Source organism: Ictalurus punctatus, chromosome 28 (genome assembly GCF_001660625.3).
Source record: "Ictalurus punctatus breed USDA103 chromosome 28, Coco_2.0, whole genome shotgun sequence".
NCBI classification, from domain to species: domain Eukaryota; kingdom Metazoa; phylum Chordata; class Actinopteri; order Siluriformes; family Ictaluridae; genus Ictalurus; species Ictalurus punctatus.
This window is the reverse complement of record NC_030443.2, coordinates 20033911-20056410: the sequence shown is the minus strand read 5'-3', so window position 1 is coordinate 20056410 and position 22500 is coordinate 20033911. Positions and strand designations below refer to the sequence as shown.

General features: G+C 43.3%; 5 protein-coding genes across 9 annotated transcripts in view; 4 read left to right on the top strand and 1 right to left on the bottom strand.

Annotated features, from left to right (window-relative positions):
- taf6 (TAF6 RNA polymerase II, TATA box binding protein (TBP)-associated factor) overlaps nt 1–3203 on the top strand; it is an 8909-nt gene extending 5706 nt beyond the window's left edge. Inside the window, exons 12-15 of the mRNA XM_053677301.1 lie at nt 1–113; nt 819–992; nt 2261–2452; nt 2550–3203. The exon at nt 1–113 is cut by the window's left edge and continues 13 nt beyond it. Coding sequence (XP_053533276.1) covers nt 1–113; nt 819–992; nt 2261–2452; nt 2550–2804 — 734 coding nt within the window. The 3' untranslated portion in view covers nt 2805–3203. The remainder of the gene's footprint in view (nt 114–818; nt 993–2260; nt 2453–2549) is intronic.
- A 172-nt stretch (nt 3204–3375) lies between these two features.
- On the top strand, nt 3376–10408 carry LOC128629384 (transmembrane protein 272). Of its 2 annotated transcripts, XR_008393749.1 has the most exons (7): nt 3376–3530; nt 3629–3753; nt 8781–8860; nt 9508–9558; nt 9641–9844; nt 9968–10233; nt 10266–10408. XR_008393749.1 is itself a non-coding variant. In XM_053677302.1 (6 exons), the coding sequence occupies exons 3-6, from the start codon at nt 8797–8799 to the stop codon at nt 10177–10179; spliced, it is 531 nt and encodes a 176-aa protein (XP_053533277.1). In that variant the 5' UTR covers nt 3376–3530; nt 3629–3753; nt 8781–8796; the 3' UTR covers nt 10180–10408. The 2 variants fall into 2 exon arrangements, 1 of the variants encoding a protein (XP_053533277.1); XM_053677302.1 differs by having other exon boundaries at nt 9968–10408.
- A 399-nt stretch (nt 10409–10807) lies between these two features.
- On the top strand, nt 10808–12459 carry sat2b (spermidine/spermine N1-acetyltransferase family member 2b). Its single transcript, XM_017460290.3, has 6 exons — nt 10808–11105; nt 11175–11226; nt 11344–11427; nt 11721–11822; nt 11943–11983; nt 12063–12459. The coding sequence occupies exons 1-6, from the start codon at nt 11043–11045 to the stop codon at nt 12234–12236; spliced, it is 516 nt and encodes a 171-aa protein (XP_017315779.1). The 5' UTR covers nt 10808–11042; the 3' UTR covers nt 12237–12459.
- Nucleotides 12460–12595: 136 nt separating this feature from the next.
- Nucleotides 12596–15553, top strand: naa38 (N-alpha-acetyltransferase 38, NatC auxiliary subunit). Its single transcript, NM_001200405.1, is given in 3 exon segments — nt 12596–12681; nt 14365–14533; nt 15254–15553. Coding segments are annotated over 3 exon segments (312 nt in total). The 5' UTR covers nt 12596–12648; the 3' UTR covers nt 15364–15553.
- Nucleotides 15554–18797: 3244 nt separating this feature from the next.
- Nucleotides 18798–22500, bottom strand: part of cldn15b (claudin 15b) — a 7914-nt gene continuing 4211 nt past the window's right edge. For 2 of the 4 annotated variants that reach the window (XM_017460270.3, XM_017460268.3), the window contains exons 3-5: nt 20094–20175; nt 19895–20005; nt 18798–19814 (exon numbers count right to left, since the gene is read on the bottom strand). In XM_017460270.3, the coding sequence (XP_017315759.1) occupies nt 19718–19814; nt 19895–20005; nt 20094–20175 (290 nt within the window). In that variant the 3' untranslated portion in view covers nt 18798–19717. 4 annotated transcript variants of the gene reach the window in all.

Below are 22500 nucleotides of genomic sequence, written 5' to 3'. Positions count from 1 at the left end.
TGATAATTCCTCGTTTGACAGTGGAAGGTGCTCGGATTAAGGCAGTGACTGAGGGACCTGTCATGTCCAACATCGATAAAATCGGTGCTGATCATGTGCAGAGTTTACTGCTGGTGAGAAAACATCACTGTGAGAGAGAGTGTGTGTGAGAGAGAGAGAGAGAGAGAGAGAGAGAGAGTGTGTGTGTGTGTGTGTGAGAGAGAGAGAGAGAGAGAGAGAGTGTGTGTGTGAGAGAGAGCGTGAATGTGTGTGTGAGAGAGGGAGACTGTGTGTGTGTGTGTGTGAGACAGGGAGACTGAGTGTGTGGGAGAGAGAGAGTGTGTGTGTGAGAGAGAGTGTGAATGTGTGTGTGAGAGAGAGGGAGACTGAGTGTGTGTGTGTGTGTGAGACAGGGAGAGTGAGTGTGTGGGAGAGAGAGAGTGTGTGTGTGTGTGAGAGGGAGAGTGTGTGTGTGTGAGAGAGAGGGAGAGTGAGTGTGTGTGAGAGGGAGAGAGAGTGTGTGTGTGTGTGTGTGTGAGAGAGCGAGAGGGAGAGTGAGTGTGTGTGTGTGAGAGAGGGATAGAGTGAGTGTGTGTGTGAGAGAGGGATAGAGTGAGTGTGTGTGTGAGAGAGAGGGAGAGTGAGTGTGTGTGTGAGAGAGAGGGAGAGTGAGTGTGTGTGTGAGAGAGAGGGAGAGTGAGTGTGTGTGTGTGAGAGATATATATATATATATATATTTTATACACTGCTAATCTCAGCCCATTAGTTCTGTGTGCTCTGTCTCAATCCACATGATCTGTTAATTGTTCGTGTGTGTGTGTGTGTGTGTGTGTGTGTAGAAGCACTGTGCGAGTGTGATCTGTAAGCTGCGTACAGCTCCTGATGTGGTGGATCAGTACCGATCTGATTACGGGTATTTGGGTCCAATGCTGTGTTCACATGTCATTAAAGCTCGAGCACAGAACGTCCTGCAGAGTCAGAGTGTGAACAGAACCACACTAACCATCACACAGGTACGCGCACACACACACACACACACACACACACACACACACACACACACACACACACAGCGCATCTGGAAAGTATTCACAGCACTTCACTTTCTCCCCAATTTGTGATGTTACAGTCTTATTCCAAAATGGATTAAATTCATTATTTTCCTCAAAATTCTACAAACAATTCCCCATAATGATCACGTGAAAGAAGTTTGTTTGAAATCTTTGCAAATTTATTAAAAATAAAAAACAAAAAAGCACATGTACATAAGTATTCACAACCTTTGCTCAATACTTTGTTGACGCACCTTTGGCACCGATTACAGCCTCGAGTCTTTTTGAGTATGATGCTACAGGCTTGAGAGTCCTTCAGGTGCCTTTTGGCAAACACCAGGCGGACTGTCACGTGCCTTTTACTGAGGAGTGGCTTCCGTCTGACCACGCAACCATTCAGGCCTGATTGGTGCAGTGCTGCAGAGATGGTTTTTCTTCTGGAAGGTTCTCCTCTCTCCACAGAGACACGCTGGAGCTCTGTCAGAGTGACCATCGGGTTTTTGGTCACCTCCCTGACTAAGGCCCTTCTCCCCCGATCGCTCAGTTTGGCCGGGCGGCCAGCTCTAGGATGTTTCTGTTCCCTTCCCCAGATCTGTGCCTCGATACAACCCTGTCTCGGGGGTCTCCAGACAATTCCTTGGACTTCATGGCTTGGTTTGTGCTCTGACATGCAGTGTTAACTGTGGGACCTTACATAGACAGGTGTGTGCCTTTCCAAATCATGTCCAATCAATGGAATTTACCACAGGTGGACTCCAATCGAGTTGTAGAAACATCTCAAGGATGATCAGTGGAAACAGGATGCACCTGAGCTCAATTTTGAGTGTCATGGCAAAGGCCGTGAATACTTATGTACATGTGCTTTTTTTGTTTTTTATTTTTAATAAATTTGCAAAGATTTCAAACAAACTTCTTTCACGTTATCATTATGGGGTATTGTTTGTAGAATTTTGAGGGAAATAATGAACTTAATACTGGAATTAGGCTGTAACATCACAAAATGTGGAGAAAGTGAAGCTCTGTGAATACTTTCTGGATACACTGTACACATGTTCACACACACATCACACTCTCTCACACACACGGGTTCTGTTCAGATCTGTGCACACTGGCTTAGTGGAAAACCTTAATATCATCTATTAATGATAATTACATGTCTCTGTGTCTGTCTGTCTCTCTCTCTCTCTCTCTCTCTCTCTCTCTCTCTGTCTGTCTCTCTGTGTCTGCAGTCGAGACCGTCCCTGTCTGTCTCTCAGAGTAGTGTGAGCAGTGTGAGTGGATCTCGGACTCCCAGTATAATTAAAGTTCCCAGCTCTCTCACGCTCATGTCCACTCGGCCGGCCACGCCCACACAACCATCACCCCCGGCAACCAAATACATCGTCATGGCCACCAGCGCAGGCTCCGCCTCCACACAGCAGGTAATGTGGATATATATATATATATACATATATATATTACACACACCTGTTAGTGAGTTCAGTCATGAACTATATTTTTGGTGTGTGTGTTCCATAGGTGATAACTCTAAGCTCCTCCCAGTCTGGCTCTCCTGTCACCAGCACAGTGCCTAGTGGCTCTGCCCCCCTGCAGCCACTTGTTAAGCTGGAGTCAGGGGTCACGGGGTCAGTCTCAGGGTCACGACCTGTACAGAAGTACATAGTAGTATCTTTGCCTTCATCATCATCATCATCATCGCTGGAGAAGAGCAGCACTTCACCAATCAGCACCGAGAGCAAACTCGAACACACAGACACACACATGATGGGCTGAAAACAGAGACTCTCTCACACACAGATACACACGCATACATGATGGGCTGAATACACACACGTATACAAACACATGATTGGCTGAACACACATACACACACAGATACAACCATGCAAATGCATGCCTCCACACTGTACTCACACACTGTGGACTATCCAGGATGAGCTGGTGTTTCCTGTCTCATTATTAACTGTACAGCTGCAGTACTGATGCTGTGTTAATGGTGTGTGTGTGTGTGTGTGTGCGTGCGTGCGTGTGTGCGCGCGTGTAGAGTTGTGTAGAGTATTGTGTTGTGTTTCTCTCACAGGTATTATGGGGTTAAAAGTTTTCATTAAAATGTCTGCTTTCATGTTTGGAATTGATTTTTATATCCTGTAATAAATGTGACTTTTTAATCCAGTCACGTGATCATTTATTTCCTGCACATTCCGGACTGGAGAGGTCACCGCCTTGGTGACATCATCCTAGTGCACACTTAAAGGAGGACCACAGGGCATTAGGGAAGGTTTCATTAGGGACAGGTGGGTTTTATTCTGAGGCAACCTTGCCCTGTGTGGTCACATGATGTCACGTGACAGGAAGCTCTGTGTTGTGTAAAATAATCCGACCCTGAAATCCTGACCTGTAATTTAACTCTCCATTTCCTCAGTGTTCCTCATGTAAATCATTTACACACACACTTTCACTGAACTCTCACTCTTCTGGACAGGAAAAGAGAAACGAGTGGTGAGTGCATAAAGCTGGAGAGATTATATTTCATATCATTAATAATATCTAATATCCAAAGATCTCTTCATGGCGTCTGACTTTAAAATCCTGTTTAGGGAAACGCCTTGAACACACCCCGGGGCACGCGCGCGCGCGCACACGGAGTGCTGATATTTTAGTGCTCCAGTTTCGCTTTCTCTCCGCTGGAAAACACACACACACCCCTTCTGTCTGCGTTTCGGTGAGTTAAAAGTCTCAGTTGTACCTGGAAACAAAATACTGCGATGTGTTCATGCAAATATGATGTGTGTGTGTGTGTGTGTGTGTGTGTGTGTGAGAGAGAGAGAGAGAGAGAGAGAGAGAGAGAGAGTATTTTGTGTTTGTGCTGTAATAAACACTCCGCTGTTTAATGCCCGTTCCTGTAGACTCCAAAACGAAGCTGCGTTCAACTCACACAATAACTTTGACTGACTCGTGTGTGTGTGTGTGTGTGTGTGTGTGTGTGTGTGTGTGTGTGTGTGTGTGTGTGTGTGTGTTTCCTGTTTTAAGAACCGGGTTAGACTCTTTTACAATCCGGGTTTGGTTCAGACTCTGCAATAATTGTAGAAAAACACAGTACCGTAGTCGTGTGTGTGTGTTCGTGTGTACACACGCTCAGGTCGTGTGTTTTTACCTGCACAGTGTGCTGAGTTGTGTTACTTTGTGTGTGGTGAGTGTGTGTTAGGCTCCGCCCCTCAGCAGTGACGCAGCGCTCTGTTACAGGTTTTTTTTACAATCACTTTGGCACTAAGTTCAGAACCTTGATGTCATTTTTAAACTCTGGACACAAAGCTCACAACTGATGATCAAAATGCACATTTCTCACAACTTTATCACGTTTTCCAGCTGCTTGGATACAATACAATACACACAGATCATTTGTTCAGCGAACTCAAGTCACCTGATCAGCGTGTTCAGCCTCAGAGCGTTACCGTTTCCTAATGCACACACGACTGTCTTCATTTCATTACATTAATGATACATAACTGTTGTGTTACTCTTAATGCAGTTCGATGGAAACTGATGAACAATATTCCATGATTAGATCATGAACGTTTCAGGAGAAGGAAATCCATTGACACCAGTTGCCGTGGAACATGAACCAGTTGGATTCCATTGTCTCTGGATGTAATGTTTCATCATCATTCTGTATCAGACTGTTTCTATGGTTCCAGGTTCCATGTTTTCAGATTTGACGTTACTGTATGGAGCAGGCTCTTGTGATTGCTTTTCCAGTAAGGCTAACTCATTATCAGTGATGTCACATTGGGTAGGCGTTTATAGTGAAATGAGTGTTCTCCACCTGCAACAACACACCGATGAGCAGGTGATCCACATCACAGTAGAGGTGGCAATGGGAGGAGGAAGACGTTCTGGTCAGAGGACTGGCAAGGAACAAGTACCCCTTCCACCCTGTACTTTACCCCCACACTCTCCTTCCCTTAACCCGCTTGAGGAACTTTTCTCCACATGGAAGTGGAAGGTACATAATCAGTGTCCTCACGAACAAGTCGTTCTTCTCCAGGCCGTAGATCTCTCACGCAGTGTTGTGTTTAACATCCTGTTAGAAGTGAAGACCGCTTTAAAGGTGAGTTTTTAAAAAAAATAAAATCAAGAATCTGAAATTAATGCCAAAGTGATCATAAAAACTGTTAATTAAAGAGATCATTACTGCACTGTGTGTGTGTGTGTGTGTGTGTGTGTGTGGAGACACTCTGTGACCTGCTCCTTACACACACACACTAGTGATTAATACTCTGCTGAGCCTGTTCATCTCTCACACACACACACACACACACACACACACACACACACACACACACACACACACACACACACACACAGCCTACCTGAACATGTAGAACACAGACAGTAACCTAAGATCAGGATCAAACCTTGGAGCTGTGAGGAGACAAAACTACACCCTGCACCACCACCTACTAATCCAACACTTCATATCACCTCTATTTGATGATGAAATTCAGCTCAGTGATACACACACACACATGATTAAACCATGTTGGGACTCTTCTGCTTTTGAATATGAATTTGCCACTGAGGGATGAGCTTATTGCATGTCAGACACGCCCACAGTGTGAGTCAGTCAGGTGTGTGTTTGAACTAAAAAGTACTGAAAAAAACACAGCATCTGCATGAAACTGTGTGTTTTGTTACCAATAAGCTAGCATGTGTGCATGTCTGCGCACGTGTGTCTGCATGCGTGTGTCAGAACTTGATTATAAGATTATCACACCATTTCCTGCATAAACATGTGACACACACTGTGCTGATGGTGTTTTATTCTTCCTTCCTCTGATTATAATGTAGATATAACCGTCTGTCTTTCTCCCTGTCTCTGTCTCTATCCCTCTCTCTCTCTGAGGATTGTGGGTAGCGAGAGTGCAGGTGATTAGAGCACGTCTCTGAGTGTTTCTAGTTTTTTTTCACATACTTTCCCTTTCTGTTTTCTTCTTTAGTCTGTTGTTCTAAAGTAAGAGTTTTAGTGAGTTAGCAGTGTGTCAGCCGACTATTGTCGGCAAAACTCACTCCAAAATGGAGTTAAATGGAGATTTCTCCTGCTTGACCCTGAGACATGGGTGTAAATGTACGCCGGATGACTCCATACCAATGGAAGAAGTTCTCACTGCTTTCAGTGATCAGGTCGGTGGTGTAAACATCAGATCAGCTTCTCGGATAAACAAAGCAGTGGTGTTTTTCTTGCTGAAGTTGAAATGGTTGATGTGCTAATTGAACAGGGGCTAATGATAAACAATGAGTATGTTCGTGTGTTTCCACTCTCCGGTGTCTCTAAGAAAATTGTGCGGTCTAACGTGCCTCCTTTCATAAAAAATGAAACTTTAAAAAGTGTGCTCGAGCGCTACGGAAAGTTAACAGCGCAGATTAAAATGATTCCTTTGGGTTTAAAAAAAAAACGGACATTAAACACGTCATGTCTTTCCGCCGTTTCACCTACATGATCCTAAACACACAACACGAGCCGCTCTCTCTCCCTGTTAAACTAACGCTAGAGAATAAAGATTACACCATCTTCATCAGCTCCGAACAGATGAGATGTTTTGAGTGTGGTGAACACGGCCATGTCAGCCAGACGTGTCCGAGCAGACAGGAGAGCACACAGATAGAGACACCGACAAGCCCAGCGCGTGTCTACAGCTCGCGCAGTGCCGATAACGAGTCCTACCGAGCAACTCGAGGCAGAAACTCCCACTAACCAACCCGAGACAGGTGTCGCACCTAACACTGACAGCACTGCTGAAACCCCAACGGGCCACAGCGCTGATCCAGCTCCACAATGTAACCCCAGCGTTAAAAGGGAAAAAACAACAACAAAGCAAGAACCTCCTCCCCCACAGCCTCTTCTCCCTGTCTCAGACAGACCCTGCCGGGAGTGAGGAGCGCTCACAGCCTCTGTCCCTGTCTCAGACAGACCCTGCCGGGAGTGAGGAGCGCTCAAAGCCTGTTCATCCAGAGGCGGATCCTAACGTTTTACCAGAGCTAGAGGAGGAAATGCAGGAAACTTGTTCTGAGATGGCTTTAGAAAGCTCACAACGCGATAATGAGTCAGAAAATGAATTTGAAGATGTAGAGTGGCTCTGATGAGGACGTTGATTCCTCGGAGATGATAGCTAGACTACACAAAACTTTCAATAGTTCTCAGCTTTATAAACAATCTTTTAGATCTGATTTAAAGGGGTTAAGAAACCCAAAATTGATGCCTTTTTTCCCGATCTCTCACGTTTTTATCTGTCATGTCACGTAGCAATGCAGAATGCCACTCTTGAAGAACTTGACCGACCAAAACGCTACCGCCTAAAAAAAATTCATGCCAAAAGTGAAAAGTATGATACGATACAAGTCCAAAAAGAAGAGGCAATGTTCATTTAAATAAATAAAAACATGGCCTCTCTAAACACTTACTCACTCGCTGTCACTACCAAATTGAGCACTTTCCGGCAGCATCACTGGCATTTCAAGAATAGGTTATTACAGGATCACCACTTTATTCACGCTTTTACACTTTTCTGGAAGTCTTGGAGAGAGAGTAAGTTTCAGTATGCATCAGTAAACCAGTGGTGGGACATCGGTAAAGTTCAGATTCAGATCTTCTGCCAACAATACGTGAAAAATAGCACCAGAGAAATCAAGGAAAAGATCAACTTTCCTGAAAAAGAAACATTGAAACTGAGCAGCTCAATAAGTGAAGAAGAAGAAACGAGAACAAAAGAAATACTGGAGAAGAATAAAATTCTTCTGAAAAACTTGCATGAAGAGAGAGATCAAGGCACCATGGTGCGAGACAAGTTTACACAATATAATAAAATGGATTCATCCAGATCTTTCTTCTTCGTGATGGAGAGAGAGAGACCGGAGAGAAGAGGTCTATCGGCCACTCGGGACTGCACAGTGGACGAGAGGCTACCGACAAAGATGACAAAAAAATTCTACGAATGTTGTCTTTTTATGAGGAACTGTGCAGCGATCGGTCATGTGATCCTGAGGCCACTGGAGGGCTTCGGAATGGACTGCCACGGCTGGGCGGGTGTGGGAGAGGTGAACTTGGGGAGCCGCTCTCGTTCGGGGGGATCAGTGCAGCCGCTCGACGGCTGTGGAGCGGAGGGTCACCGGGGCTGGATGGACTGACCTCTGAATTATATAAAACATTCTGGTCTTTGAATGGCTCAGATCTGCACTTTGTTACACTCGGATGTATAGAGTCGGATGACTTGCCCCTCAGCTGGAGAGGAGCTGTGGTCACTCTGTTGCCCATAAAAAGGAGACCTTGGCAGCTTAGAGAACTGGCGTCCCGTGTCTCTCCTTGGTACAGATTATAAAATCTTTTTAAAGGCATTAACAAACCGCCTTAAAAATTTTTTAGTGGCGGTGGTCTATGAGAACCAGTCGTACTCTACCCCAGAACACTCTGTGGGAATGTTTGAAAAGACATGGGGCGCAAATGAGGGTTGTTGTTTTTTTTGATAATGGATGATGGTAAATTGTATTTCACTGCTGATTGTTTTGTTAATCTAACCATTTCTTTACTTTTCATGTTGAAACATGTAGATCTCTTTTTTCTTTTTCTTTTTGAATGAGTGATTATTCTGTTTTTTCCTAAATAATTGGTCAATAAAGAGTTTTAAAAGTAAAAAAAAAAATCTCTCTCTCTCTCTCTCTCTCTCTCTCTCTCTCTCTCTCTCTCTCTCTCTGCAGGACGAGTGAGTGAGAGATGGAGGATCGAGCTCTTCTGCAGAATATTAGACGGACTCCTAAACTGAGTCTCCCAGTTCTGAGTGCGTCTCACCTACACAGTCTGTACACGTCTCGCTCTCTACACCTGTCTCGCTCTCTACACCTGGCTTCTTTACCCTGCCTCTTTCTCACTATTTAGGTCACATTGAAATAAATCAGTTTTCACGTATTAAAACATCAGTAAGAAGCAAGAAACCATTAGAGGGGTGGAGCCACTAGAGGGGTAGGGCCATTAGAAGGGTGTTGCCGTTCATTAAGTACTATTTGTGTGAGTAAATTGTGTAGAAATAATTCTTCATAGTTTCAGTTTTAATGAGGTAAATGTGTGGATTTGGATTTTTGCAAATGCCTGATTTTATTTACGGTTTATTTTTCCAGTTATTAGATTATTGTGTAAAAGTAAATGCACCCACTGAGACTCGTGTGACGCATGAATACCAGGTCGTGCTGTGTGTTTCTGCTCAGTCTCGGGTCAGAGGCGTGATTGTGGTCTTGGTCTTGGACCATTCAATAATACACACAGTTTAGCTCCGCCCACGTGTCCTGACTCAGCTCGCATGGAACCTGGGTTAAAAAAAAAAGGAACTGACAGTCACGAGCTGAGCTGCACTGTTTAGTGCTAAAACACAGACGTGCACACACACATTTCACACACACACACTCACTCCTCTCTCTGTTCTGTTTTCAGTAATCTCCAAACTGGTGGCCATTGCATTACCTGTTGCTCAGCTCGTCATTGGTGCGTAAATTTATTTCTTCATTTAATTTAATTTCCTCCTTTTCAGGTGTGTTCATGAACTGAATCTCTCTCATTCACTCAGGTGTGCTATACCTGGATGCATGTCCTCGTCAGCCCCTGATACCGATCTACCTGTTGGTCTCAGGTGTGTTTGCTCTTGTGCTGGTTGTGTTGTCCTGTCTCCCTTGCATTCAGGAGGAGGAGAATGGGGGCGGAGCCATCAGCACCTTATGCACCACCTGGAACTCCCTCATTACACTCTTCCTGTTCTGCTGGTTTATTGCAGGTGAACACACACTAGTAATAAACCTGAGGAGTGCATGAGGTTTGGATATATGGTGACTGTGTGTGTGTGTGTGTGTGTGTGTGTGTGTGTGTGTGTGTGTGTGTGTGTGTGTGTGTGTTGTAGGTAACGTCTGGGTTTATTCCATCTATGAGCCAGATTATGACCCGAAAGTGGCGCTACACTGCGATAAGACTCTCTACCTTTTCGCCTTCTGGACCGTCACACTTGTCTACATCATGATCGGCCTGATCATCACCGCCGGCTGCTGCGTCATGGTGTGTGTGTGTGTGTGCGGTCGAGGAGGAATCTCCAGCAGCCTCACCGATGACGTCTAATAGATACGTTAGATATTTCATGACACACACACACCTCTCATACACACACACACACACACACACACACACACACACACACACACACAGTTCTACTGAGACTGGGGGAGGAATGGGTCACATGATCGTATCTTTATGTGCATAATGGTGAATGTTTACACTGATTTATTCATTCACTACTGGTTTATAATCAACACATGTAATGCTGATTATAATAAAAAGTGTTGTATAAGTCTCTCTTTTTATTTACACATTACACAGATAGACTTTAATGAGGTGTGTGTGTGTGTGTGTGTGTGTGTGTGTGTGTGTGGTAGACATGCTGTATGTGATGGTGATGTGGGCTGGAAAAATGGTTAGCCACTTATTTTGATCACTTTATAAAACCTTGTAACCATAATGCAATTATTTCTATAAATCATGTTTATTATAAGGAATAATATTAGAGGAGAGGAGCAGGGGATTAGTAGAGCGGACAGAACAGAACATCGCTGCAGTGGATGTGTTCATGTAACTGTACATTGAGTGACCTGTAGAGTTAGGAGCTGTACTGCAGATCATCCAGCAGAGGTCGTTAGAGGCGCGGATGCGCATAAATGCCATTTTCTAGGTTGCCAGATTCCAATCTGAGATTTTAAAATGAGTGTGTTGTAAAATAAAATAGTTTGAAATGATGTTACAGTCGGATAAATTTGGCGTGAAAAGGGTGATTTGGCAACCGTAAGTAAAACCAGTGTAGTGTCGAACGCCCTCCTACTTATAGGCTGGCACACCAGCTCAAAAAGTGGAGTTCGAACGGAGTTCGACATAACACCCGGAACCCGCAGGTCTGTCCGGAGTTTTACTGCAGTATCGAGGACTTCAACATGAATTTCAGGATCCGAGCAGCGCGAGAGGAGGACTGCAGAGACATCCAGAGAATGATCATGGTGTGTGTGCGCGCACAAAGTGTAGTGTGTATGTGTGTGTGTATTAATGCTGGTTAAATATATCTGCAGGAGTTGGCAGTGTATGAGAAGATGGCTGACCAGATGAAGATCTCACATGAAGGTGTGGTTCAGTGTGAATTAATCTGTGATAAAAGCTGCTCAGTTTCAGATTGTAAACTCATTGGTGTGTGTGTGTGTGTGTGTGTGTGTGTGTGTGTGTGTGTGTGTCCAAGAGCAGACCTACAGAGAGACGGATTCGGTCCAAACCCATTTTATCGGTGTCTGATAGCGGAGGTGCCGAAGGAGCTGAAATCTGATGAATGTAAGAAAGGAAGATCTGTCCCAACGTACAGTCCTGCTTTAAACACACACTCGTCCACTTTCTCTGATCCCTAACCCCTCAGAAATACACAACACACAAATGACCACTTGCAGTACAATGAGATGTGTGAGAGATCATTAATCAAGCTCAAACTGGGGAAAAATCTCAGTCACAATTCTGCTTACTGATTCATCTTAATATCCCACAAATGAACAGAAACACTGACTTTATCTCTCTCTCTGTGTGTGTGTGTGTGTGTGTGTGTGTGTGTGTGTGTGTGTGTGTGTGTGTAGTATACACCACAGTTGGCTACGTGCTCTATTTTTACACCTACAGCACATGGAAAGGGCGGAGTGTCTACATGGAGGATCTGTACGTCATGCCCGAGTTCAGAGGTGTGTGTATGAGTGTGTGTATGAGTGTGTGTATGAGTGTGTGTATGAGTGTGTGTATGAGTGTGTGTATGAGTTGTTGAACAGTGGTTCAGGTGTGTATCTCTCGCCATCTCCTCACAGGTAAAGGTGTTGGGAAAGCGCTGATGGCATCTGTAGCTCGAGTGAGTTTTAATTCAGTTTGTGGCATTTACATTCTGTGTGTAGTTGTGTTCAGGTGACTGCAGTGTGTGTGTGTTGTAGGTGTGTGTAGAACAGCAGTGTGTGCGACTGCAGTTTTCTGTGTTGGAGTGGAATAAAGCGTCTCTGGGGTTCTACTTGAATAAAGGAGCAGAGGATCTGACGAGGGAGGAGGGATGGCACCTCATGCGTTTTCATGGAGCAGCGCTCGAGAAGCTCTCACATGAGGCGCCATGACGACCAACACAGAAACTTAACTGACCATCACCGCAACCAACACCATCACCTCAGTCAACTACTAAAATCTGAATATAACGCGCAGTTTTAGTTTAGGAATTAAACTGGCCTTTTTTGTGATGGAAGTGGATTGTTATTACATTTATATGATTATCATTTTGTTTGTTGTTTTCATGAATTAACGATCACATACAGTCTCAGAATAAACTCTAATACTACACAATCGCTTGTGTGATGTATCGAAACCGCGGCTCTGGCAACCCCACGGGATCGTCATTTCTGTACATACATATTAGTGAACGTGAGCCGGTGTGGTGCGCATGCGCAGTGTGTTGAGCTGGTTAGCAGAGACGGGATCACTAATGTCGGTTTCCGTGTAAAGATTTAATTTGGATTATTTTCTGTAAGTCAGATGGAGGAGAACGGCACAGACATGCAGACTGAGGTACTGAGAGAGATTTATAAAATATTCAACATTTTACAAAGAGATAAAGATGTGTGCTGTATCTAACCCTGCTAGCATTAGCCTGATAGCATTAGCATCAGTAGGTACACATAATTATTAAACAATAGAAATAATCTGAAATATTTAAAGTATAGCAAAATGACCTGATATATTTATATTCTTATATTGTATCAGTTTATTTCAAAACAGTTAATATTCTGCGAAAGGTCTAGAGAGGAGAAATACAGATATTATCATCATTATTATTATTATCATTATTATTATTATTACTGTTGTTGTTGTTGTTATTGTTATTGACACCATCCTGAAACAGAATTGACATCAGATGAAGGAGTAAATTTATTCTTGGAAAAGTTTTATTTCTGAGATAACGGGCACACACACATATGCACACACACGCCAGGTCGTGTTGTGCGCGCGTCTGTGTGTGTGCATACAGTGTGTCTCACTGGGGTTTATTAACACACACCTCTCACACACATACATGTATATCACTGACGTGCCACATGTGGAGCGTCCGTCATACACGTTCCTGTGAATGAGCCGTGTGTGTGTATATATATTATTTACACACACATTAACATCATCAGTGTGCAGTTGGAGTTCATGGATAAATAACGTGTTAAGACACAATCTCTCGTTTTTGTTGAAGAGTGTGTCTGTGTGTATGTTGATTAGTTCTCTATAACAGTGGCTAATCTCTGTACAACCTGTACGACCTGGCCCCCCACACACACACACACACACACACACACACACACACACACACGTGTGGAGCTGGAGTTCTAATAAACCCCAGTGAAAGGAGTAAATTTATTATTGGAAAAGAAGATAGTTTTATTTTTGAGATAACAGACAACACACACACACAGACACACACAGAGACAGACAGGAGATTGTGTATGTATCTTTATTTAAGTATTATTAATTTCTCATGACACCTGTGAGTAAATTAGAAAATAATTGAGGTGTGAGTGTAAATAATAAACACTTCAGAGTTTAATAATGAATAATTAATAATGAATTATCAGTGTTAGGGCGGTGTGAGGAAGTGGAGCACCTCACACACCTGAACCACAATTTTACCCACAATTACTATTTTTATTTAAGACCATTCAGTTTTATTCTACTTTATATCTGTTTATAGTTGGGTTCAGCGTTGTGGCATGGCAGTGATGTCACTTCCTGTTAGAGTATTTACAGAGAAACAGTAAAGAAGTGTAAAGTCGTCTGTGCTGAAGATGTGAGAACGTAAAGTTACAGCTTTACCCCTGACTGTTACACACACTGACACTGGAGACTCCTTCCAACGTTACATGAACATCTCCTTTACAGAAAAATTCACCGTATCAGTTATTGTCTTTTAAATCTGTTTATGTGGAGCGGGCGCTGTACACGTTCCTGTGAACGAGCCGTTACTATAGAAACGATAACGCATTAGAACGAGAGCGTTAATATAAAGCTGCGCTACTGTCAGAGCCGCTGTTCTAGAGAACTAATCACCACCTTCTGACCAATCACAGTCCAGGATTCATCAGCTCTGTGAAATGCTGATTTATTCTTTATTATCTACAATCACAGGTGTGTTTATGAACATCAGCACTGTTACTAACATCAGTATGACCGTGTGTGTGTGTGTGTGTGTGTGTGTGTGTGTGTCAGTCGGAGCAGTGTGTATATACGTGTGCGAGACAGAAGCTGGAGAATCTGCTGAATAAGAGCATGAAGATCCGTATGACGGACGGGAGAACGCTGCTCGGCCTTTTCCTCTGTACTGACCGGGACTGTAACGTCATTCTGGGCTCCGCTCAGGAGTTCCTCAGAACCACCGGTACACACACACACACACACACACACACACACACACACACACACACACACACAGTACACACAACACGCACTGTACACACACACTGTACACACAACACACACTGTACACACACACTCACTGTACACACACACTGTACACACACACAGTACACACAACACACACAGTGCACACAACATACACACACTACACACACACACTACACACACTGTACACACACACAGTACACACACACTGTACACACACACACACATTGTACACACACAGTACACACAACACACACACATACACTGTACACACACACAGTACACACACTGTACACACACATACACACTGTACACACACATACACACTGTACACACACATACACACTGTACACACACCCAGTACACACAACACACACTGTACACACACACTGTGCACACACTGTACACACACACACTGTACACACACACACACTGTACACACACATACACACTGTACACACACTGTACACACACTGTACACACAACACACACTGTACACACACACTGTGCACACACTGTACACACACACACTGTACACACACACACACACACTGTACACACACACACTGTACACACAAACGTATAGCTTTTCTGTATTTTAATACATCCCTTAACAGTCTCTCTGTCCTGTCTGTCTCTCTCTCTTTCCATGTCTCTCTCTCCCCATCTCTCTTTCCCTCCCTGTCTGTCTCTCCAGACTCGTTCTCTCAGGCTGAGCCACGTGTTTTGGGGTTAGCGATGATTCCTGGTCATCATGTGGTGTCTATTGAAGTTGAGAGTGAGAGTTTACAGAGCCAAGGCCTCTGAGCAGGGCATCATGGGAAATGGACTTTTACTGTCAGGGTGCGGCGTCAAATGTGTGTGAGGACACGGGACAACATGGACACTAATGAGAGACATGGGTCTTGTATTCACACCCAACGCCGTGTGTGTGTGTGTGTGTGTGCGTATGTGTGTGTGTGTGTGTGTGTAGCTGTGTTAATAAACCCCAGTGAGAGAAAATGTGTGTGTTGTGTTTAACAGTGAGCGATGTGCTGATGTATATTGTGATATTTACACACACACATTAACACCATCAGTGTGGAGCTGGAGTTCCTGGATAAATAACGTGTTAAGACACAGTCGCTTGGCAATGGTTTGGTTGTGAGGTGTGTGTGTGTGTGTGTGTGTGTGTGTGTGTGTGTGTGTGTGTGTGTGTGTGTGTGTGTCTCCCTCTACCTCTCTACCTGTGGACGGCTGTGGTTCAGGTGGTAGAGTGGGCTGTCGACTAATCGTTGGGTTGGCGGTTTGATTCCCAGCTCACATGACTCCACATGACTCCACATGCCGAAGTGTCCTCGGGCAAGACACTGAACCCTGAGTTGCTCCCAGTGGCAAGTTAGCGCCTTGCGTGGCTACCGTTGGTGTGTGAGTGTGTGTGTGTGTGTGTGTGTGTGAATGGGTGAATGAGAACCAGTGTAAAGTGCTTTGGATAAAAGTGCTATATAAGTGTAGACCATTTACCTCTACAACCCCGCCCACTAATCTCTGTACAACACGACCTGGCCCCGCCCACTAATCTCTGTACAACACAATTCAATTCAATTCAATTGTATTTGTATAGCGCTTTTTACAATAGACATTGTCTCAAAGCAGCTTAACAGAAATATCAACACGGTATACAGATATTAAAGGTGTGAATTTATCCCAACTGAGCAAGACACTGAGTGGCGACGGTGGTGAGGAAAAACTCCCTAAGATGTTTTAAGAGGAAGAAACCTTGAGAGGAACCGACTCAGAAGGGAACCCATCCTCATCTGGGTAACAACAGATAGTGTGAAAAAGTTCATTATGGATTTATATGAAGTCTGTATGGCGTTAGGAGCAGCCGTAGTCCCAGCAGTCTGGAATTAGAGAAGATCTGAGCTCCATCCAAGGGCAGGACATCCGAAACGGATCAGGCAGGTCCGGAGAGCAGAGAGGATCAGGATCTCTAGTATCTCCATAAAATCGTCAGAAGGAGAGAGGGAGAGAAAAGATTATTAGGACTGTGCTTAGCATAACAGAAAGTCTAGTCAGGGTAGGCTTGAGTAAACAAATACGTTTTCAGCCTAGACTTAAACACTGAGACTGTGTCTGAGTCCCAAACACTAACTGGAAGACTGTTCCATAACTGTGTGGCTCTATAAGAGAAAGCTCTTCCCCCTGCTGTAGCCTTCACTATTCGAGGTACCGTCAGATAGCCTGCATCTTTTGATCTAAGTAGGCGTGGCGGATCATAGAAAACCAAAAGGTCGCTTAGATACTGTGGCGTGAGACTATGCTTTATTGGTCAGTAGTAGTATTTTATGATCAGTGCGAGATTTCACTGGGAGCCACTGCAGTGTGGATAAGATCGGGGTGATGTGGTCGTATCTTCTGGTTCTAGTTAGGACTCTAGCAGCTGCATTCTGGACTAACTGGAGTTTGTTTATACTCCTACTGGAACATCCAGACAGTAAGGCATTACAGTAATCTAGTCTAGAGGTGACGAATGCATGAACTAGTATTTCTGCATGATGTAGTGACAATATATTTCTTATTTTAGAAATATTTCTGCGATGAAAGAAGACTATCCTAGTAATATTATCTACATGAGCATCAGATGATAGGCTGGAGTCAATAATCACTCCAAGGTCTTTAACTGCTGCACATGATGAAACAGAAAGACCATCCAGAGTAACCATGTGATCAGAAAGGATACTTCTAGCTACACGTGGGCCTAATAAAAGTATTTCTGTTTTATCAGAATTAAGTAGAAGGAAGTTAATTAACATCCAACGTCTAATGTCCTTTACACATTCCTCAACTTTACTAAGCTTCTGTCTGTCCTCTGGCTTCGCTGAAACATACAGCTGTGTATCATCAACATAACAGTGGAAGCTAATTCCATGTTTACGAATAATTTGACCTAGGAGTAGCATATATAAAGTAAAGAGCAGTGGGCCTAAAACAGAACCTTGTGGAACACCAAAGTTAACCTCATTATGCGTGGAGAAGTCTCCATTTACATCTACGAACTGATAACGATCGGTCAGATAAGACCTGAGCCAGGAGAGGACTGTTCCCTTAATACCAACAACATTTTCTAATCTATCAAGGAGAACAGTGTGATCTATAGTATCAAAAGCTGCACTAAGGTCGAGTAACACAAGCAGCGAGACACAACCCTGATCAGAGGTCAGTAGAAGGTCATTTACTACTTTAACTAACGCTGTCTCTGTGCTATGATGAGGTCTAAATCCTGACTGATACATTTCATGAATGTTATTCCTATCTAAGTACGAGCATAACTGCTGTCTACAACCTTTTCTAAAATCTTAGAGATGAAGGTTTGATATTGGTCTATAGTTGGACAATTGAGAGGGGTCGAGGGGTCGAGGTCAGGTTTTTTAATCAAGGATTTAATAACTGCTCATTTAAGTGATTTAGGTACACAGTCAGTGCTAAGGGAAGAATTGATTATATTTAAAAGTGGTTCAATTACTCCTGGACCAATCTGTTTAAACAAACATGTAGGTACGGGATCTAGTAAGCAAGTTGTTGAATTTTCTGAAGAGATTAATGAAGATAGTTCGGTCTCTCTAAGCCGAGCAAAACATTCTAAACATTGATCTGATATTGTTATATTATCGTCTATAGGGTTAGTTATAATACTGTCTGGTTTTAATTTAATAGCCTGAATTTCACATCTATTTTCAACCTTATCAATGAAAAATGTCATGAAATCTTCACTGCTATGTAATGATTGAGTGTTTCTCTCTGTAGTGGTTTTATTCCTAGTTAATTTTGCTACTGTGTTGAATAGAAATATAGAATTGTTTTGTTTTCTCCTATTAAGGTAGAGAGAGAGACGTTCCTATTATCACTAAGAGATTTTCTATATTTCAGTAGACTCTCCTTCCACGCTGTTTGAAATATCACCAGTTTGGTTTGACGCCATTTACATTCTAATTGTCGATTATCTGTTTTAAGGTTCGCGTTTGATCGTTATACCAGGGTGCTAGTTTTTTCTCTCTAATTATTTTTCTTTTGAGTGGAGCCACTCTATCCAGCGTGTAGCGGAGTGTTGACTCTAAGCATTCAGTCACCTGATCGAGTTCTATCCGATCAGACGGTGATCCAAATCTAATTGATGTCTCTGGGAGGTTATTGATGAAGCTCGGTGTAGTATCTGATGTGAAAGTACGTTTTACGCAGTAGCGAAGCGAGGAAATATTATGATCAATACATATATATTATGTAATGGAAATATTATGATCAATACATATTGTGAACGAGATTAGATAATGGTCTGAGACAACTTCAGACTGTGGAAAAATTACAATATTTTCTATATTTAATCCATATGTTAGTATGAGGTCAAGAGTGTGACCACCATTATGAGTAGTGGCCCCGCCCACGAATCTATCTAAAACATGACCTGGCCACACCTGCTAAACTTACATATAAATTGATCACCTTCATTAACAGGTTGCAGGTTTATTTACAGGTGACTTTCTGAATGTGGTGATGTCTCCGCTCCAGAATCACACTCAGGATATAAAGCATTATTATTGTCTGAGTGCACAAACTGTTTACATCACTACAATATTAACTGAAGAAACACATGAAGTCCACGTCTGGTTTTAAACACACAGAAATGTCTTAATGTGAATAAAGCAGCGCTGATTTATTTTCATTTTAAAACTAGCTGAGTATAAGAACACATGATACACATGAAATAAAAGTCAGACCTTTAACATGTCAGTGATTTAGTGATAATTATCACACACTTTTATTCCTCATGTAATAAATGGGATTTTCTCATCACAGCAGCAGCACGAGACAGAATGCTGGAGGCTACAGGGGTATTTAGTGTTTAGGAACTTAGTGATGAGTGATTAATGTGAGAGTGGTGTTGAGTATGGTACCGCACACACTCAGAACAGTTGAACCTTTCAGTGTTTAAAGTGTCTGAAGCTCTGCTGGTTCTGTCCCAATTCACCACTGTGCACTTCAGCTGTAACACACACACACACACACACACACACACACACACACACAGAGTTCCTCCAGCTTCCAAACGGTGTCCTTTTGGATTCAGTAAAGTCCAGGACATCACCGCCTGGGTTTATTGTTGCCATGGCTACCTCGTGAACTCTTACACGTAGGCATTTCGGCCATAGTTATTGGGCTGCTGAGACATGATGGAGGTCGTATACACCGTCCCTCTGCGCTGAGATTGGTACGGATATGACCTGGAAACACACACATGAACACAATGCTCATAACATTATTACTCTGTGTGTGTGTGTGTGTGTGTGTGTGAGATACTCACATTTTCTCCTTTTTGTTGTTTTTTCCACATGCACATAGTAAGCAGCAGCCACCAATCAGAGCGAGTGTCGCTGAACACCAACCGATATACAAACCCTCTCCTATCTCAAACCTGCAACACACACACACACACACACACACATATACATACAGATTCTCTGATGTGTATAAACAGGTCACACACTTACTAACACACTTACTTTGTTCCGGGATAAAGCGGGTCAAAGAACTCCTGTGTGATGTTGAAGGCGTACCACGACACGGCGATCATCGTACTCAAACCTACAACAACACAACAACACAACACAATGTTGCACACTACACCACAGAGCTGCTGAGTTCTGGATCATGATTGGTCAGAAGGTGCTGATTAATTCTCTATAACAGCAGCTCTGATAGTAGTGCAGCTTCACATCACAGGTAATGCGTTTGTTCTAATACGTTATCGTTTCTATAGTAACAGCTCATTCACAGGGACATGTACTGTTTTCTGTAGGGAGAAGTTTACTTAACATTTATGGAAGGAGTCTCCAGTGTCAGCTCTTTGTAACAGTCAGAGGTAAAGCTGTAGAGTTTAAGTTTTCTGACATCTTCAGGACAGAGGAGTTTACTCTTTTATATCACGTGTTTATTCATCACGAGCTGTTGAAGGACAAAAAGCTCGGAGAACCTTCAATGGTGCCTCAGCGAAGGTGTGTTTGGTGTCCGAGGGCAGCAGTGATGGTGTGTTTGGTGTCCGAGGGCAGTAGTGACAGTGTGTTTGGTGTCCGAGGGCAGCAGTGATGGTGTGTTTGATGACGGTGTGTTTGATGACGGTGTGTTTGGTGTCCGAGGGCAGCAGTGACGGTGTGTTTGGTGTCCGAGGGCAGCAGTGATGGTGTGTTTGGTGTCCGAGGGCAGCAGTGATGGTGTGTTTGGTGTCCGAGGGCAGCAGTGACGGTGTGTTTGGTGTCCGAGGGCAGTAGTGACAGTGTGTTTGGTGTCCGAGGGCAGCAGTGATGGTGTGTTTGATGACGGTGTGTTTGGTGTCCGAGGGCAGCAGTGACGGTGTGTTTGGTGTCCGAGGGCAGCAGTGATGGTGTGTTTGGTGTCGGTGTGTTTGATCAATGACCGATTACTCTCTAGGGACTCCGGTTCTCTTTCTAGTCTTCTTTTACTCGATTTTAGTTCTGCTTTTGATATCGTCTCTTATGATTTACTCTCTCCCGTCTCTCAGATATCGGTGTCACGGGTGCTGTTCTTTCCTATCTCACTTCTTATCTCACAGATAGACAGTTCTACATTTCTATGCAGGATTATCAGTCGCTTTCTAAAATGAGGTGTCCCTCAGGGATCGGTTCCTGGACCTCTACTGTTCATTATATATACACTGCCTTTGGGTCCACCTATTCACCGCCACGGTGTCAGTCACCGCTGTTATACTGATGACCTTCAACTCTATACAGCTTGTAGATCTTCTCCCACGCTCCAGACCGGCCCACTATCAGTGTGTGTCAATGAGTTAAAACTGAGATCATTGTTACCAGAACACCAACTCTTACTACAAATATCGTCTACGACCTTACCTGTGACATTGCTAGCACTCTCATTCAACTGTCCAGCACTGTCAAATATTCAGGCATCATCTCTGATCCCTCCATCACCTTTGAATCTCACATAAACTCTGTTTCTAAAACTGGATTCCTTCACCTGCGACTCGTTAGTCACCTCCGTCTCTTCATTAGCATTGCAACGCTCTCCTCATGGGTTTACCTGCTAATTCTACTGCTAGGTTGAAATATATTCAAAACTCTGCCGCTAGATTTCTCACACATACCAAGCGCTCAGCTCACATTACTCCAATCCTGTCTGAACCGCACCTGTTTCATTTCACATTAAATATCAAATAAGCCTCACATTTAAATCACTTCACGGTTTGACACCCTGTGATCTCCCCTACAACCCGTCCTCTGGGCTCGGACTCCTCTCTGTCTCTACATCTAGTCTCTCCACTATGGGTGGCAGGTCTTTCAGTGTAGTAGCAGCAACATCTGGAATTCTCTCTCTCTGAATCTTCTCAGCATCACATCCATCTCTGAATTAAACATCAATTTAAATCCCAACTTAAAACATATTTGTTTTCTCCGTGTTTTTGTCCCAATGCGTCGGCGTGTCTTTCGCTCTGCACTAACTGTACTGTATTTTTCATTTTTTGTGTTTGTCCATGATTGTTTATTGTTTATGTATTATTGTATCGTATTAATATTGTAAAGTGTCCTTGAGCTCAGGAAGGGTGCTATATATTATTATTTACATTTACATTTACATTTACATTTATTCACTTAACAGACGCTTTTATCCAGAGCGACTTACAAATGAGAAAAATACAAGCAAAGCGATGTATCAAGCCGAGAACAATACAAGTGGTGCTACTGTACAAGATCCATTAATTGAGTTCCAGAAGAAGCAAAGTGCAGAGTAGAGGTGGAAAGTGCAAATATATATATAATGGGGTTTTTTTTGTTGTTTTTTTTAGGGGTTGGTTAGGTGTTCACGGAAGAGGTGGGTCTTTAGCTGTTTTTTGAAGATGGTGAGAGATTCAAAAATATATTAGTATAATATTATATT